This window comes from Eublepharis macularius, chromosome 19 (genome assembly GCF_028583425.1).
Source record: "Eublepharis macularius isolate TG4126 chromosome 19, MPM_Emac_v1.0, whole genome shotgun sequence".
In the NCBI taxonomy this organism is placed as follows: domain Eukaryota; kingdom Metazoa; phylum Chordata; class Lepidosauria; order Squamata; family Eublepharidae; genus Eublepharis; species Eublepharis macularius.
The window spans coordinates 24,422,484-24,439,789 of NC_072808.1; the positions used below are offsets into that span (position 1 = coordinate 24,422,484).

General features: G+C 42.8%; 1 protein-coding gene across 1 annotated transcript in view; it reads right to left on the reverse strand.

Moving 5' to 3' along the window:
- The window catches only part of MECP2 (methyl-CpG binding protein 2), a 109,613-nt gene that overhangs the window by 46,017 nt on the left and 46,290 nt on the right, over positions 1–17,306 (reverse strand). The window contains 1 exon segment of the mRNA XM_055003335.1: positions 9,009–9,077. Coding sequence (XP_054859310.1) covers positions 9,009–9,077 — 69 coding nt within the window.

The window sequence follows — 17,306 nt, forward strand, 5'->3', positions numbered from 1 at the left end:
GTGCCTTCCTCCAGAGTAATTGAAGTTCCTGGCTTGGGAACTGATCAATCCTCCAGATTTATTTCAGTAGACAATGTAAAGCCTGTTTCTCGTTTTTACAATGTTCCTTCAGACTAGGAATCCTATGCTGACCTCTTCTTTTCACAGGAGACAGCTGTACAAGAAACCAGGTTTTGTCAAAATGCTGACCCTCAGCCTGTTCCTGATCTGCAAAATTCTGCAGAACAGGGCTCCAAACTCTCTTTTTCTTTTTCTGTTTGGAGTAATAGGCTTAAACAATGTTTTTCTTTTCCTATTACTTCCCTTGATAAGAAGATTTTTTTACTTTATTCTAACTTTGACTTTTTTGTTTTTTATTTTTTTCACTATTTTTCTCTTTTTTGTCTTCAAAGGCATTTTTCTCCCTCCTGCTCACATCAACCCTGACACTCAGGTTGTAAATTCGCCCAGCCGCTCTCTCGGCCGAGACAGGAGAGAAATTCGGCAGGCACTTAACTTCACTTACTCAGACGTTCCTAGTGGCCTCTTACTTTTAAATCGGCCATACCTTTTTGTTGCTAATGCCACTTTTTTGGAAATTCCAGTTACTTTTGTGTATGACACACAAACTTTGTTTCCTCATGATGTTTTTTACAACAACATTCCAGCTATGCAGTCCGCTGTTAAGACTCTAGCTACAATTTTTTCAACTCCTCTGCCACTGACTTCTTTTTCAGTCTTGTCAGATGCTCCTGTCTCTTCACTTTTATGGCAGGAACAGACATGTTTTTTGCATTTTGGTCACCTTTATGCGGTGAGCCTTGATCCAGTTCGCCCCTACCCGAGCTATGTCCATTGGGAGCATTGCTCAGCACCCTTTCCTGAAGATTCTGTTTCTAGGCAACAGAGTTTCCCAATCTGGTCCTTCAGAATCCTCAAGTATCCCGGAGCGTGTAATTTTTCCACTATTAAACCGAGGAATCTTTTGATTTTTGAGGGCACATCCCTTTATAATACTCAATGGTGGAATTCAGCTTTTTCACATGGGGATGCAGGTTTTCAGGCATGGAACAGAGCAATTCCTATCTCTGCTCCATGGGGAGGGATGGATACTGGAAATAAAATATGGAAAGTTGGAAATAAGGATTCCATGCAGTTAGCATGCTGGTATCCTGAAATACTTTTATTTTTGAATGAAACTATATGGGAAGTTACATGTTTTGGTTCAAATTATGAAGAATTTGGTGAACCTTGGAAATCTTTACATGCAAATGTAATGCAGGTTAATGAAACCTTGAGAAAGGAACTTTTAGCTAATGGTACTTTAAGACCTGGACATAAGACAGGTGAAAGAATTCAATGGGATATTCAGAGAAATCTGTGTAATAAAAGGTTTTTTGGTTCAGCTACTGGACCACTTAAATTGTATACTAAACATACTGCTAAGAAAAAGGTTATCCTATACTCTTTGGGAAAACAGTGTATCAATTGGTTAAGAAATGGTTATTCATTTCAGCAAGTACAGGATCATTTAAATAAATGGATTCCTGTCAATAATTGGTATCAAACTTATAATGCCAATGTGACAGACCTTTTGAATTTGTTCCCTGTCAAAAAGGTTAGAAAAACTAGACAAGCAAATGCTTTCATGGAACATTTTACATGGTCTGAAGTTTTACGGTTCTTACTAGGGATAAATACTGGTTTTGCATTCACTCAGCGTAATTTTCAGGTCACAAAGCAAGCTATTTATCAGCTCAGAGATGAGCTAATAGCTGCTTTGCAAATAATCACAAGTGATCTATCTGAGATTCAGACTGAATTCTTTGCTCATGAAGTGATCCAATCTGTGCAAAGAGAAATTGACATCTTATTGAGTGGAAAACCTGTATGGGAACATATTAATTGGAATGAGATTTTTAAGTTATTGAACTTAACTCAATTGCAAAGGATTGCTTTAAAACAGAATGCTCAAGTGAGTATTATAGCTGTCTATGATTTAAATGGCAAAAAGACTAATTATTTTCCTTGGATCTATCCAAGAAATAAATGGATTGTTAAGACTCTTTACAAGGTTCCAGTTTATGGGAAGATATATACATCTTGTCAAGAGATCTTAAACTGGGGACATTTTCAAACTCAAGATAATGTAACCTTACATCTCTCTCTAGATATGAAATACACACACCTGTGTATGAATGAAGCTTATCAGTTTGAACTTATTCAAGTTGCAAAATGTACTCAGTATCCAATTGTTTTTTGTGAGGAAGTCTATCACTCTCCTTATTCTAATCTTGTAAATTATACTGACTTTGCTGTCAAAGCAGTTAAGGTTTCCAATAATGTGACTAATCTGTTGCGTTTACCTAACGGATCTTATGCTTTATTATCCACTGATAGTTTTTGTTTAATGCCAAAGGGTAGAACTTTAATTTTAACCACACCTGTAAAGACAGTATGTAATGATTTTGTCTTCTATCCTCCTCTTCCTCAACAAACAACTAATGTGAGTTATGCATTTCTGCACTCATTGAAATTGAAATATCCACTTTTAGGTGCAATCATTTCTGCTTTGAAAGATATAAAAGTGATTTTGTTGCAGCCTTCAGAAAGCTTTGACTCTGCAGTCTACCGGCTTTCCCAGCTCCTGTCTGCTGCAATAACTACTGACTTTAACTTGTTGAACTCTATATTCCAACACAGTAATTTTTCTGCTTTTGGACCAGTTTTGAGCAACTTTCTCTCTCTGCCAGCGTATTTAGCCTCACAGATCCTGAATTTGGGAACTGGAATTTTTGGCTTTTTTACTGGAACTCTGCATTATTTTTGGCCGTTTCTCCTTCTAGCTGCTGTGTTAATTTTGATTTGCGTCTGTAAAAGATGTCCTCCCTGATGCTACGTGAAAGATGGAGCCTTTCCAGATACAGAGCTAATCTTGCTCGTCTTTTGGGATGTGACAACCTTGCAAAGCTACACCCATTTGGTCGTTTTTTCTTTCAACAAGACCATGGAAGGGTGACGCCTGTCTTCAAATGCTTTACTTGCAACGAGAGAATTTTTCTCAGAAATGTCTCTCTAGCTGGAGATGCCTTTGGAACCCAGATGCGGTCTGCCTGCATGTCGTTAATCAGAGCTCACCTCGATGTCTGCTGTTCGCTTCGTTTCCTGCCCTGGCTGGAAAGCATCACCTTCGAGGAGCCTATATGTGTGCAATCTGGGCGGCATCTCCTGGAAGCGCTACTTGCTCCGAATCGTGCAGAGCCTCAACCTGATGGCAGAGAAGCTGTGATTCAGCCCCGTGTCCTTCCTGGGCCATCTGGCCAGAATGGAATTGAACCTCGAGGGAATCCACACTCTGTCTGATTTATGACGTCTCTGCAAAGCAGCAGCATGCAGTTTTGTTTTTTAACTACGGCCTCACAGCGGAAGTAGAAGCTTCGCTCACAATGAAAGATTTTTTCCAGTGATCGTGCTTTGCGATTTTTGTAGTCTAATAAAGTTTTTTTTTTTATAACTTACAAATATACATATTCACACATTATGCTAAGCATTTATATTTTTGCACCATTTTTATATTTACTGAAATAGTTAAGTTTTCCGATCAGGGGAGGGTGTTATGCCAATATAGATTAAGATCATATGCCAATAATCAATACTGAACAATACTAGGCCTAGCTTCTATACTCTCTAGATGAACTTTTAAACTTTGCATGAATTTTCAGTGTATTTTTTCTATGTATAAGGTAATTCAGCAGGTGTGCTTTCATCCTTTGACAATTAATTAAAATAGTGGACTCTACCGAGATTGATGTTCCTCTATTAGAGATTCAACCAATGGTGATCGTCCAACTTAACTTTTCCTGACACTTGTTGGAGATTTGTAGTTTTGTTGTGAAGTTTAGATTATGACATAATTTTTTAACTAATTGGAAGGCTGTACTATGAAATTATGAATATTCAGTGAAGTGTCAAACCAATCAATATTTGTTTGTGCTATCATGTGAATAGACCCTAAATATTTACATATGATTAGGTATATAATTGCAAACACAGAAAGAATAAGCAGGGTACTGATGGAAGAAATCTCTTGAGAGAATCTAGGTGAGAAATTATTTCTACCTATGTATTTCATAGAAACTTTGAGCAATGTAAACTTAGGATTTATTGAGAAATGTTAGTGAACTTATTTCTTATTGCCTTTCTATGTTCTGTTGTTATAGGATTCATATTAATAGCCATTTATATTTTGATTGCTTGCTTCATTAAAAAACTAGGGTGTATTTTCAATAAAGTGAAATAAACTCTAGATTAGTGTCTGTGTGTTTGATAAGGAGTTGCAAAGCAATATTGAACCCTATATAAATAAATGTACTGATAAACAGCTGGTTCAAAGAACTTATCTGTTTGACAGGTCTAAAGACTAACTGCTTTCTGCTTCCCCGGAGAGAGATCCATCTTTCTCTTGGCAAGTTGAAACTTGGTTTTAGACACGGGAACTGACTCGTTACACTGGTATTGACCTATAAGGCCCTGTGCGGACTGGGACCAGCGTATCTACGGGACCGTCTCTCCCCATATATTCGCCGGATATTCCCAAATTCTGCACCGGGTCTGGCACCTAATTCTGCGCCGGGTCCAGATAGGTCTGTCATCCCAGTGTAAAACCTTTGGGCACTGGGCTGCACTGACAGAACCCACATCAGTAAAGGGATGGGCTTTGATGGAGTGGAATGTGTTCCATTTGTACTGGAAATGTAGGGAATTTTGTTTTAAATCCTACTTCCTATTACTTTCATATTGATGAACAAATTTGAGTCCAGTAGCTCTTTAAAGACTAACAAAACTTTCCAAGATATAGGTTTTCCATATTGGCGCTCCAAGATCACACCCCGAAAACCTTGCTGGTCTCCAAGGTGCCACTGGACTCAGATCCTAACGTCCTACTGCAGACCAGCACGGCTACCCACTGGAAATGTTTCATATTGTTATTTCAACACTTAACTTTTCATTTATTTGCTGCTATGTACTATATTCTTGGTTTGTGAGAACTTTATACACGTTCTGGTTGCGCAGCTTAGTTGCCAAGCAAGTGCACACTTGGGCACTGCCCCTGTGCTTGTCCCGCCAGCCTGCGCGTCCGCTGAGCACCAGGCAAACCTTTGGCCAACGAGAGAGGCTATGCAGCACCTCACTTCTTTAGTGGCTGGAGCCCTGCTGGAGCACAGTCCCCCCTCTAGTTCCTCACATGCTGAGGATGCGGCAGGTTCGAAAGGCCAAGCCGCAGCCCCAGGCACCATACTGGAGCACGGCAGCTAAGGGCACAAGAGCCCTCCTCCCGCCCTTGCAGCACTGGCAACACCCATCAGCCTCTAGCAGAAGCCAGCAGAGAGGCTGCTGCACTCCGGCTCCCGTCCACCTTCCTGCGGCTCTGAGTGTTAGTGGCTGGTCAGAAGAGCCAGGAGGGCTCAGTGCAGCTCCCAGCAGGAGGGGCAGCAGGCTGCGCAGGGCAGGGCCGGCTCCAGCTCCCGAGGGGGCTCTGCCTTGCTCGCCTCAACAAAAGGCTCGCTCTAGCCACTCTTCCACCCCTGGCAGTAGTGCCACGGAGCCTCCGTAGGGCCATGTTGCCCGATGACTCACTTTTTATCCCGAGCGCACCTGCGTGGGGATAAAAAGCGCATCGTCACCAATATGCCTCAGCTTTTATATAGTAGGATACTTAAATTACTATAAAACCTGAACTTCTCTTATTGATTTACCAGCATAAAATGCATCACTGAAATTGTTTAAGCTTTTCTATTCCTTGGCTCCATCTTCAACCAAAGGGGAGACTACAACCAGGAAATCAGGAGATGGAGACTTGAAAGGGCAAGGAACTTGAAAGGATTCTTAAGGATAAGGATGTGCCGCTGGAGACCAAGATCAAGATAATTCATACTATCATATTACCCATTACTATGTATGGATGTGAAAATTGGACAATGAAGAAAGCCTACAGGAAGAAAATTGACTAATCTGAAATGTGGTGTTTGGGGGGTTGTTACTTCATAAAGTAACCATAAGTAGGAAGCAACTTGAAGTCACATAGCACGCACGTTTAATATAGTTAGGATACAGAATTTTGTTTTCTTTGTTTTCTATAAGAAAAATGGCAAGTATATCCAATACTTGTAAAGACTGACATATTGGTGTACCCATGTGATCACAGCACATGTACTTTATAGGTAGGTAAAAATAAACTTTGAAGGTTGGAAAAACCTGTAGTAAACTAAAGAAAGTATTATTTGGGCAGAAGCACTCTTATACAGTCACAAAAGGAAGGGCTTATGAGCACATTTTGATACTGTTAAACTTCGTAACACTGAAAAAACTGGACTCTTCAATAATAATTATTAAACGTATTATAGCATATTAATTGTTCACAGTATTATTTACATTTAAACAAAAAAACTTGAAAGTGTACTTTATACACACAAATTATCTAATATTGTACCATACTACACATTTTGAAAATGGTCTTTCATTTCACTCATCCCAAAAGGAAAAAAAGAAACCATGGGAGGTTTTTTTTAAAGCATTCCCCTGTATTTCCTAATGAAAAATTACCTTGGGGGGGGGAATGGGGGGGGCACACACACCTCAATTTTTCCATTTCCCCTCATGGCCTGTATTGGGAACAGGCCACCTTAACGGGCCCCCAAGCAAGCCTCACAGACCTTCTGATTATCTGCAAGCCCAAACCTTGCCAGGTAGTGACAAAGGCATCCACACCCAAACCAAATTGGTCAGCACAAAAAACCAAACTGTGCTTGTGACTTGCTTTATGTGTGGAAAATAAGGGAAAAAATTAGATGAGACTTTTGGGATGAGTCAGATGTAGGTTTCCCAACCTAAATCTGAATGACTCACTGTCAAACGCAATCTGCAGGAAACAAAGTTCCTAATTGCTCTGGGGACTAATTCAGATTAGGACTACGGTGGAGTGGGGGGGGGGACTTCAAGCCTTTCCCCACACCAGTTTCCTGCCCCAAAACTGCCCTGCAGAGTGCTATTTGCCATAGTGTGAAGTTGCACATGTGGGGGAATCCAGACCTGACTTGAGGCACTGTCTTGTCTAGTTTGCGACTAAGATATTCCAGGAAAGCCCACAGTTGTCATGGAAACGTGAAGTCCTAAACCCAAAACAGGAAGACTGTTAGGCTGTGGGTGGGCAGTACACCAATTGAATTCCTAATCTGCTCTATGTACAAACCCTCAAGGATACTGTGCACTCTCCTAGGAGCAAACTCATCAGAGTTGTCCTGGAATGGTACAAGCTGCTGCTGCTGCTGCATGGTGGTCTCTTGGGCCCGGCACTTCTGTTATGGAGTAGATTTCCTGATATTATTTGGAGGTCATTTTCGGAACGCAGGGCTTGAATGACACCAATAAATTTTGCAAACTGAACCAGGAAATATGCTTGTTTCCGGAATGGTAACTAGTCCGTAATACTCTATCTGCCAGTCCATTCACAGACTGAGTAGCCTGAAGGAGTGGGAGGCGTTTCGGTTTTTTTAAAGCAGACTGAACTATCTGCTCAGTCTTTGGGATACGTGTTTGGCCACTCCATCATGTGTCGTAGTAATATCAATGATGCCAACTTCAGTAGAATCTTTAGATAACTTAATGGCAGTTTGGAAAAGACCTGCCACGACCTGAACCTCAAAGTTAAGAGTGCAAAGAGTAGAAAAACCACTAAGTACAGCAACATGCAGCAGTAGTAAAAGCGTGCTACTGTGGTTGGATTTCGCCACTTGATGTGGAGCACAGGGCACACAAGGGGCTTCTCCATATACTCAATTTATTCTTGATTTTCTTAGCAGTCGATCCCCAAGCACTGGAATCGGTATGGGTAGAGTTCTTCAGCACAACTGCCCTCCCTTTGCACTTTTACAGTTGTGGAGTCAGTTTATTTTGTCCTGCACGTGCCTTAAACAATCAAGAGTTTTAAGTAAGGGTGCTGTCATCATCAGTGGCATCGTCAATGACATCACAGCACTCCCGCCCCTTTTTATTTTTTGCACGTGCTTAGAATCTTATGCCGATATAAGGGCTGAATCTTTTTAAAGATCAAAAATGAACACATGGAGAAGTCTTTGCATGGGGAAGCTTAAAAGGGGGGCAGCTCTGCCATCCATACCTTAGTATCCCCCCACCTGGGTCCAAACCAGAGACCCCCCCACCCAGGCTGACCCAGAACTAGGAAGCAGAGGCTAGCATCAGTGAGGCAAACCCACCTCTACTGAGATGGAGTCCAGAGCGGCGGCAGCAGCTATGTACTTTTCAAACTGTGCTGCTTTTTTCCAGTACCAGAAGTGACCCCCCCCTTCCCTAGGCTCCCAGGGCCTTTGCAATTTTTTTTTTCAAAATTGTCATTTTCATAGTTATATCAACCTAGCGTTGTAACAATACATGCAGCAGATTCTCCGAGTTCCCAGCTTCCATTTTAAAAAGTAAGTCCCTTGCATCCCTTGCAGAGATACAAGGAAAAAGGCACAGGTCCACAATAGAAGGTGCTGGAGACTGACTTTTTAAAAATGAAAGCTGGGAACTCAAGAGAATCTGCTGCATGTATTGTTACAATGGTAGGTTGATATAACGCTACAAAATGAAGATTAAAATGAAAGAAAGTCAAATCAGGGGGCAGGGTATGACAAACATCCAATCATCAGAAACTGGGCTGAAGGTAAGTGGGAGTGGACAGGACAAAGAAAAGCAAAAGAAACACTGTACACAAGAAAAAAAATGGACTCAAACTCACCTTCCAGAAAAAGATCGAGGTAAAAGTAGTTTCAAAACAACTATAGAGGAGGAGGAAGCAAAAAAACCCAAAGCAAAAACTAAAGGTAAAATAACGTGTACAGAAATCAGAGGATAAATCAAAGCAGTATAGGGTCAGAACCAACAGAAAAAACCTGTGCAGGAAACTCCCGAGGACTGAACACAGAGAAGCAGACATTTGGGTGGGCTTTGAACCGGTGCATCATTTTTACCTTATTGATGGACGGCTGTGCTGTTTGTGTGTCCCTGAAACTCCTGCTGTTTTGTTAGCTGCCTTGAGTCTGAGGAGATAAGGTGGGATATTAATATTTTTAATTAAAGATATAATAAAAATAGAAGAACCAAGTGTCCACAAATATCATTGCCCTTGGTGACCCCAAACTTAATCTTGGCAGCAACAAGAAATAGCACGCTCCATCACAGGAATAGCAAATTATTACAATGGTGCCAGGGTATCATGATTAATACAAAAAAAATACAAAAATATTTAATACAATTCTAAACAATAAAACTATATGGTTAAAACAATGTCAGTCAAGTTCCACATATAAGTGCCTACACCTTGTGTAAAAATGAATATACCCATACACGTAGGGACATAGGGATGTCCTATGTTAGAGGAAGCTTATACATTACCAGGTACTATAATACAAGTCATAGTACACAGGTCACCAAACGTGTTTCGGCCATGAGGTCTTCCTCTGTGGTCTTTATTTAAGATGTACTATATAATATATTCTTGAACTACAGAAGGCTGGACTAAGCTCAGAATAACCACAAAAGATGTAAATGATCATGAAGTGAATAAATCCCACTTCACCTTTCAAAGAGAACAGAACTATGAAAAATACACTGGTATAAATTACGGTTTTTCAGTAGTCCAGGTTCCTTTATAAGACAGGTCATGACAAATGATAACCAAAGTGGTGTATGTAGCCAGAAACCAGACAGTTATTCTCTCTTTGTATGTAAAAGGCCCATTTTGGCAGTTCTTCAGAGCAAATCTGGAATCACTACCATCACTACATCTAAGCTGGTGGTTCATACCAAAAGCAACAAATCAAAGCACCTACAAATAAAGCAGGTGTTTCAATATATTCTGGGCAATCCATGGGTATGCAGCCCAGTGACTTTGTGAATTAACTAAAGGGGAAAGGAGCTGCTGAGGACTGAGTTTGCTTCAAGAAGCACAGAATATTGAAAGAATGTGTGAACGGGTAAAGGAGAAAGTGAAGAGTGTGAATAGGTAAAGGGGTAAGTAAAGGGGTAAGCCTAGTCCGTCCATTTCCCCCCCCCCCCACACACACACACACCTCGCAAGACCTTACAGAATCCTGGAGATTTGGGTGTGCAAGGGTGATGAACTTCCACTTGCAAAATTTAACTGAAATACTGCAAGTAGACTTCAAAAACCATGAAGTTCAAATTAACATTCCATGCACACTTACAAGACAGCAAGCCCCAATGAAGAAAATGGGACTTCTGAATAAACATGCATGCAAGTCTTGCATACCGTATCTCCTCTGTAATGTCTTTGTTTCTTCTGAAGTGAAGACTTGTTTTGATTACAATCTCTCTGCTCAGAAAGTCGGAGTTTGTTTAGCACTTTTTAACTTCCAACTGAAAATTGGGAGGGCTGTTATTCCAAAACAGCTCCAAAAAATTTTTGTATTTCTTAATCTTTTAAAAGCGTTCATCTTGAATTCATGAACACTTGCTCCACACAACATAAATAAACTCTTAGGTCTAACAATAAGAGAAAATGTAACCAGAGTTACAAGTTCCACAAAGACAGCAATATCTTCTCCTGTCAACAGGCTTCAACAGCACAAGGCCAAAGCTTCCATCAATGAACTAACAATTTTCTATCAAGGTCCTCCCAAGTGTGAATGCCAATGTATTTCTTGCTTGACTTGCAGGTGAGTTAACTACATCAATAGTTCTCCAGCTTTTGCACCACGACTCGCTTCTACACTTTATCTTTCAGGGCCCACTTACAAAGGAACTCCCATGTTTTTATCCCCCTACTCAACATGAACCCTAAAACATAATTCACATCAGTAGGCTTTAACCAAGTTCATATTTTAATTTTTCATTTTTTTTAGTATTTATAAATTTCTAAATGTGTATATTGTCCAACAAGCAACTGTAAGATAATCTGTCAAGAAGTGGACCGAAGTTAAAATGACCAAGCTCATTTAATGCAATTAGTTATAGGCACCTATCTACTCATTTGGCAAAGATTGTCTCTTCCTTTAGAGAAAGGCATCCATAATCTAACTTCCTTTTAATTACAGACTTGACAATTGTATTGCCAGTAAGCTGAGTGGTGTGTGGGAATAATGAGCATGGTGATTTGTTGAACAAATGACTCAGGATGGCTTTCTAGAGACAAGGGTATATGGCCTTGTCCAACTAGGAAGATAGTCATAATGTTTATTTAGCATGGTATCATTAAATACTGCAGATTCTCACTGAAAACAGAGAACCCTCAAAAGAGGGGGGGAAACACCCTGCAATTTGTGGCAGTTGAACTGTATAGGCGTGGACAGGACCATTCATGTTAGAATCATTATGTGATCGTCCCCCACTTATCAAAGAAAAAGATTTTTTAAATATCAGAAAATACAGCAGGTATTCTTCCCAAAGCCCTGTGGACTTCAACCCTGGAACACAGCAAAGGTTTTCTAAAAACAGAAAGCCACATAAGTGAGACATTTTAGCCCTGCACACAGCCTGAATCCAGCTTGGAACATGGCTGCACACAGACAATGCAAGCACAAGATACTTTGTCAGCTCAAGCAAGTAAACTGTCCGTTATCTCTTCAAGAAGATACAAGTCAAGCCCTAACAGCCATAGCAGAGCCACTGGGGCTGCTCAAGCTTTGACCCAGCAGATGGTAACGTTGGACTGTCCTTTTCTGTGCTACAAATGGATTGGAGCATGCCAAGACCTGTGGAGCTGCCAGCACAACAGGAACTCTGATGTGGGCAGTGGCAGGAACACGCTACACTTGTCTCTTCCTTCTGCACCACTAGCAGCCAGAGGTTAGCCAAACCCCTGCAGAACCTCAGCAGCTTGCAAAAGATTTACTGATAAAATAATACAAATATACTTTGGACTGGGTATCAGCTGTAATATAGGTGAGGTGGAAGAAATGGTTAGTATACCATCTGGTTCAATTATGGACCGTTTTGTTGCAATAATATAGATTAAAGCACATTACACTAATCAATACTAAGCTAATACATAGTAATGCACTTGTATTGTGGGTGAACTTTTCAACTTTGTATAAACTGTCTATGCATTTTTTTTAGTGTCAGGTAACTAAAACAGGTGCACTTTAATCTTTTGTCACTTAATTAAAAATAGTGAACTCCATCTAGATTAACGTTTCTTTATCAGACTGGACCAATAGTGATCTAGTATCTTAACTCTTCCTGTCATTTCTCACAAATTTATAGCTTTGTTTCACAAGTTGGCTATAACATCATTTTTTGGCTAATTAGAAGATTATACAATAGAAATTATGAATATTCACTGAAGCTTTAAACCAATCATAGTTTGCTTATGCTATTACGTGAAAAGATCTTAGATATTTGCATATGATAACCTACAAAACATGCTAATCTAGATAATGGGTTAGAGTTCTGACTGGAAGAGATCTCATGAAGATTAGGTGAGATTCTTATCTTTCCAATGTAGGCTATGAAAATCTTAATGCATTTCAAAAGGACTTTATTTTAAACTTAAGAGTTAGTTAGGAAATTGCCTTTCTGTGTTCTATTTTTGTAGGACTTATATTAATAATCATATATATTTTAACTACTTGCTTCATTACAAAAATAGTGAATTTTCAATAAAAGAAATAAACTCTAACAGGTGTCTGAGAACTTTGATTAGAGGCGGCAAAGCAATAAAGAACCTTTTACAAATAAATGTACTGATAAGCAAATGTTCAAAAGAACAAAGTTGCTTGACAGGTCTTGAACTAATTGCTGAAAGCTATCCAAGGGGAAAAGAGAAATCTTTCCTTTGGAGGAGTGGAAGCTTAGTTCAGACATGGGTAGAAGGCTTGTTATAGTTTTGACCAAATTATAATGATGTTACAAATGGGGACACTATGACATCTGTAAAGGCCACTACTTGTGCACTGAATTCTTGCCCATCTTGGCTATTAGAATCATGGAAGGACTACATAAATGAGCCCTTAATGTCTATCACAAATTGGTCACTAACTCAAGGCACCTTCCCTTGACCACTCAAAGAGCTGCTACCTAAAAAACATCCCCATACAAAAATGATGTGGCCAACTATTTCCCAGTCTCTGATCTGTCCTTTCTATGCAGCGATTGAGAGAACAGTAGCAGACCCACTCCAGATCTTCTTGGATAACTGGTGCTCTGGACCCTTTTCAATCTGGTTTCCGGCCAGGCTATGGGATGGAGATGGCTCTGGTGGCTTTAGTTGAAATTCAGCAAATTTAGATCTGGTAGGTGTCTGGATGGGAGACCTCTTCGAATTCCCACACACACTGCCATGAATTTTAAATGCCCCCCCGCCCCCCAGTGATCTGCGATGTTTAAACCTGCCCCTTAAGAATGATTCAGCCTGCAGAGTTACCAACGGTTTTCTATAGACTTGTACACTTTTTCGAACTCAGTAACAATACAACTGTAAAATTGGATGAGGTGGTGGTGAGGAGCCAGCATCTTTGCACAGCCTCATACAAGGGCATAAACATTCTTGCATGGTGGGCGTCCCCCCCCCCGTCTGCTTGCCCTGTCCTTTCAAGGGGAGGGCGAATGGAAGCAGGGAGGGAGAAAGGGGGGGACGACTCACATGGATTCCACAGCGCAGGCGCACTCTCGCATGCCCATAGCGGTGAGGAGAGGTGAGTCTCGGCAACAGGGCTTGCCAAGGAGGACAGAGCAGGAGCACCCGGCTGCCTGCTCCACTCTCTCCCCCGTGCCTCCAGCCGAACGGGGCCAAACTGTGCACCTGACAGACAAAGGAGTGTGCCATGCAGTCCGCTCCACTCGCCCACCCCCACCCTCGCTGTGCACCCTGCACCTGCCAGCTTTCTCCTGCCTGATTGTCTCATCTTCCCTGCATTCCCCCATCGCCTACCCCCACCCTGCAACTGCCTGCCTGACTTCTGCCTACCTGTCGCACCTTCCCTGCATTCTCCCCCAACACACCCCGCTGGGCATGCCCCACACCTACCACTCTTCTCCTGCCGGACTTCTTCCTGCCTGTCTAACCTGCATTCTCCCCTCACCCACCCCACCTCACCCCTGCCGCACACCGCGCCTACCAGCCTACTCCTGCCTGACTTCTGCCTACCTGCCTTCTCCCCTCCCCCATCCCCATCCCTGGCACCCCTCTACTCACCTGCCAGCCACCTGATTAGGCTGAACTGCAGCTGGCAGGCGCATGAGAGCCATCGCTCCTGCCACTCTAGCTCCCTTTGCTGGGCTGGTAAACCTGGCCTCCTTTCCCTCAGAGACCAGGTCTACCTCCCCTTTCTTGGCTGGTTCAGTAGACCTGGCCTCTGGACCTGTGTAGGCCAGGTAGACACGGCTTCCATATTCTCACCTACCTGGCAGTGTTCCCTGCCTGCAGCGGCCCAATCCAGTGCCAACGGGGCCGGAACAGGCCCCAGCCGGGTCCAGGAAGCTGCCAGGGCACCTGGCGCCGCCCCCGCCCCCCTCAGCAGCATTCCCTGCCTGTGGTGGCCCAATCCGTCCCCAACGAGGCTGGAACAGGCCACTGCCGGTCGCAGATGCCCACCATGGCACCTGCCCTCCCCATCGCGGCACTGGGGAGGGGGCAATGCCTGGCCCGCCTGCCCTACCCTTTCTAGAGCCCGCTGTATTTTTTTCCCACAAAGGGTTTTGTTTCTAGTATCAATATAATTCATAGCATGAAGTTCGTTTTGAAGAATTATTACAGCTTGTAAACAGGACTGCAAGACACATAGCAGGGATGTAGTGTTACATTCAAACTGATTTTAACTCTTCTCCAGCCAGAAGCTGCTGGAAAGTTAACCAGGTTTATGTTTTGACACAATAATGCACAGATCCACTAGCTAACCCAATCATCTATTTAGTTGCTGGTTTAGCATCCAAAACAGTGTAAAGATAAATACCATTAATGCAATCTCAAAATACTGAAACAACTATTTCTTAGGAGTTTCAATTTTTATTAAAGAAAGAAGGTGAGAAATACATTTCTAGTTTTCATTCTTGCAGAAAGAAAATCTGAATGCGTAATCTGAGCAGAAAGTAAACAGCCAACTCAGAACAGAATAATGCCATGCCGGTGAAACCCAGTGAGGTTTGGACACGGAGTCGGGGCCTTTATGTTCTTTTACCCAAGTGCAGTTCTCACACACTTTTTGAGAGCCTGTTTAATTATCTTTGCATAATTAAAAAAAATCTAAAAACAAAAAAAGCCCAGTACTTTTTGCATCTTCTCTTTTCGAACTGAAGACCGAGAGAATAAAGAAAGCAGAAGTTTCATTTCACTGCTGTGAGAGGTAGAGAATTTGAAAACTACACCAGGCACATGGCCTGCATGAAATCACATTTATTTTAACAAAACAAAGATATAAACATGAAGTGATTGCATATCCTCAGCTGAACTTCAGATTGGTAGGACATATTTTTCAGTGACTGGGACTAAACCATCTTACATGGGTTAAGGAACTAGTTTGGCTGATTGATTCCCCATGTTTTAGTGAAGGAAAGCAACAGAGAGCTGCATCTCTGTCAAGTAAAGAAATACAGAATGAAAAATGCGAACAGAAGGCGACACCTGCTGAATCAGATCAAGGATTTCCAAGAGGACTAGCCAATCAGATGCTTCCAGGGCAGTGATGATTCTCCACATCACATGCATTGCTGCTACAATACAGAGAGATTCACAGCAGCAACAGTGTCCACACAGAAGTTTCCATATGTACTTGCCTAGGCTGAGTCTCATCCCGTAAGAGTTGCCAGACCCCAGTGCACTGAGGTGCCTGCAGAAAGGAAGTGCTGTGCTCTGGTGGGTGCCTCAAGTTTGCAAAGGGGGGAAAGAAAAAGATTATGTGAATGGCAGCAGGTAAAGGTGAGTGGGAGGGAGGCAGAAAAGAGAAAGAAGCCTTCCACCCTCCTCCACAGCTGCTGCTGATTTGCTACTATTGGCCTTCCTTCAGTTTTCCAGGCAGAGTTCCTGTTCTTCACTGTCAAACCTTGCTGCCAAAGCGCTAAAGCCAGCCAGCTGGCATGTTTGGAAAACGGGGAGCTCTCTCACCACATCCTATTTCTTTTAGGCAGCCAGTCCCAAAACATCAGTCATGGTGCCCTTTCTGCATGGCCTTCCTAAGCCAGAAGGCACCAAATTGTAGTAGTTTAGTCCTACCAGGAGGGTAGTTTTCAGAAGGTGGTGCTGGGATCCCACTTGTCCTCTATGCTCCTTAATATCTACATGAAACAGCTGGGTGAGATCAACCACAGATTTGGACTAGGTTGTCATCAATATGCAGATGACACTCGCTCTCACACTTCCAGCTGATCTCAGGGATGCTTTAGAATCCCTGAACTGGTAGGCAGTTTGGGGGTGGATACAGAATAAAAAACTAATGCTTAATCCTAGCAAGACAGAAGTGCTACTGGTGAGCATAAAGTCTGACCTATGACTTAGAAGTCACCCAGCTTGGATAGGGTTGTACCCCCCCTTGAAGGAACAGAAATCTGACCACTGGGTTCATGCTCTGCTGACATCGAAACTTGATTACAGCAATATGGTCTACTAGCAACAAAGCCCGTTGTGGGGGGAAATACAACAGGCTCTAGAAAGGGGAGGGCAGGCAGGCAGGCATTTCCTCATCCCCTGTTGCTGATCCCAGACTGAAGAAGACAGGAGAGGTGGGCATGGCCACCTCCTCTGCACCTGATCCTGGCTGAGTGAAGGGGGGCGGGCTTTCCACTTCCTCTGCCCCTGATCCCAGCCAGATGAATGGGGGGGTGGGGATTGCCACCTGCTCCACTCCTGATCATGGCTGAGAGAAGGGGCAGGCCTTGCCACCTGTTCCGCTCCTGATCCTTGCCTCATACTCTGCGCCTGACTCTGGCTGAGTGAAGTGGGGGGAGGACATTGCCGCCTGCTCCGTGCCCGATTCCTGCAGGTTGAATGGGGGGAGGGCGTTGCCTCATGCTCTGCACCTGATCCGGGCCAGGTGAAGGGGGTGTGTATTATCACCTTCTCCTCTCCTGATCCCAGCTGCGTGAAGGGGGAGCAGGCATTGCCACCTGCTCCACTCTTGATCCCTGCCAGGTGAAGTTGGCAGCAGACATTAGCACCTGGTCTGTGCCTTATCCAGGCTGAGTGAAGGGGGATGGCATTGCCTCATGCTCTGCTCCTGATCCTGGCTGGGTGAAGGTGGGCAGACATGGCCATCTCCTCTGTACCTGATCCTGGCATTGTCACTGACTCCGCTCCAGATTCCAGTTGGGTAAAGGGT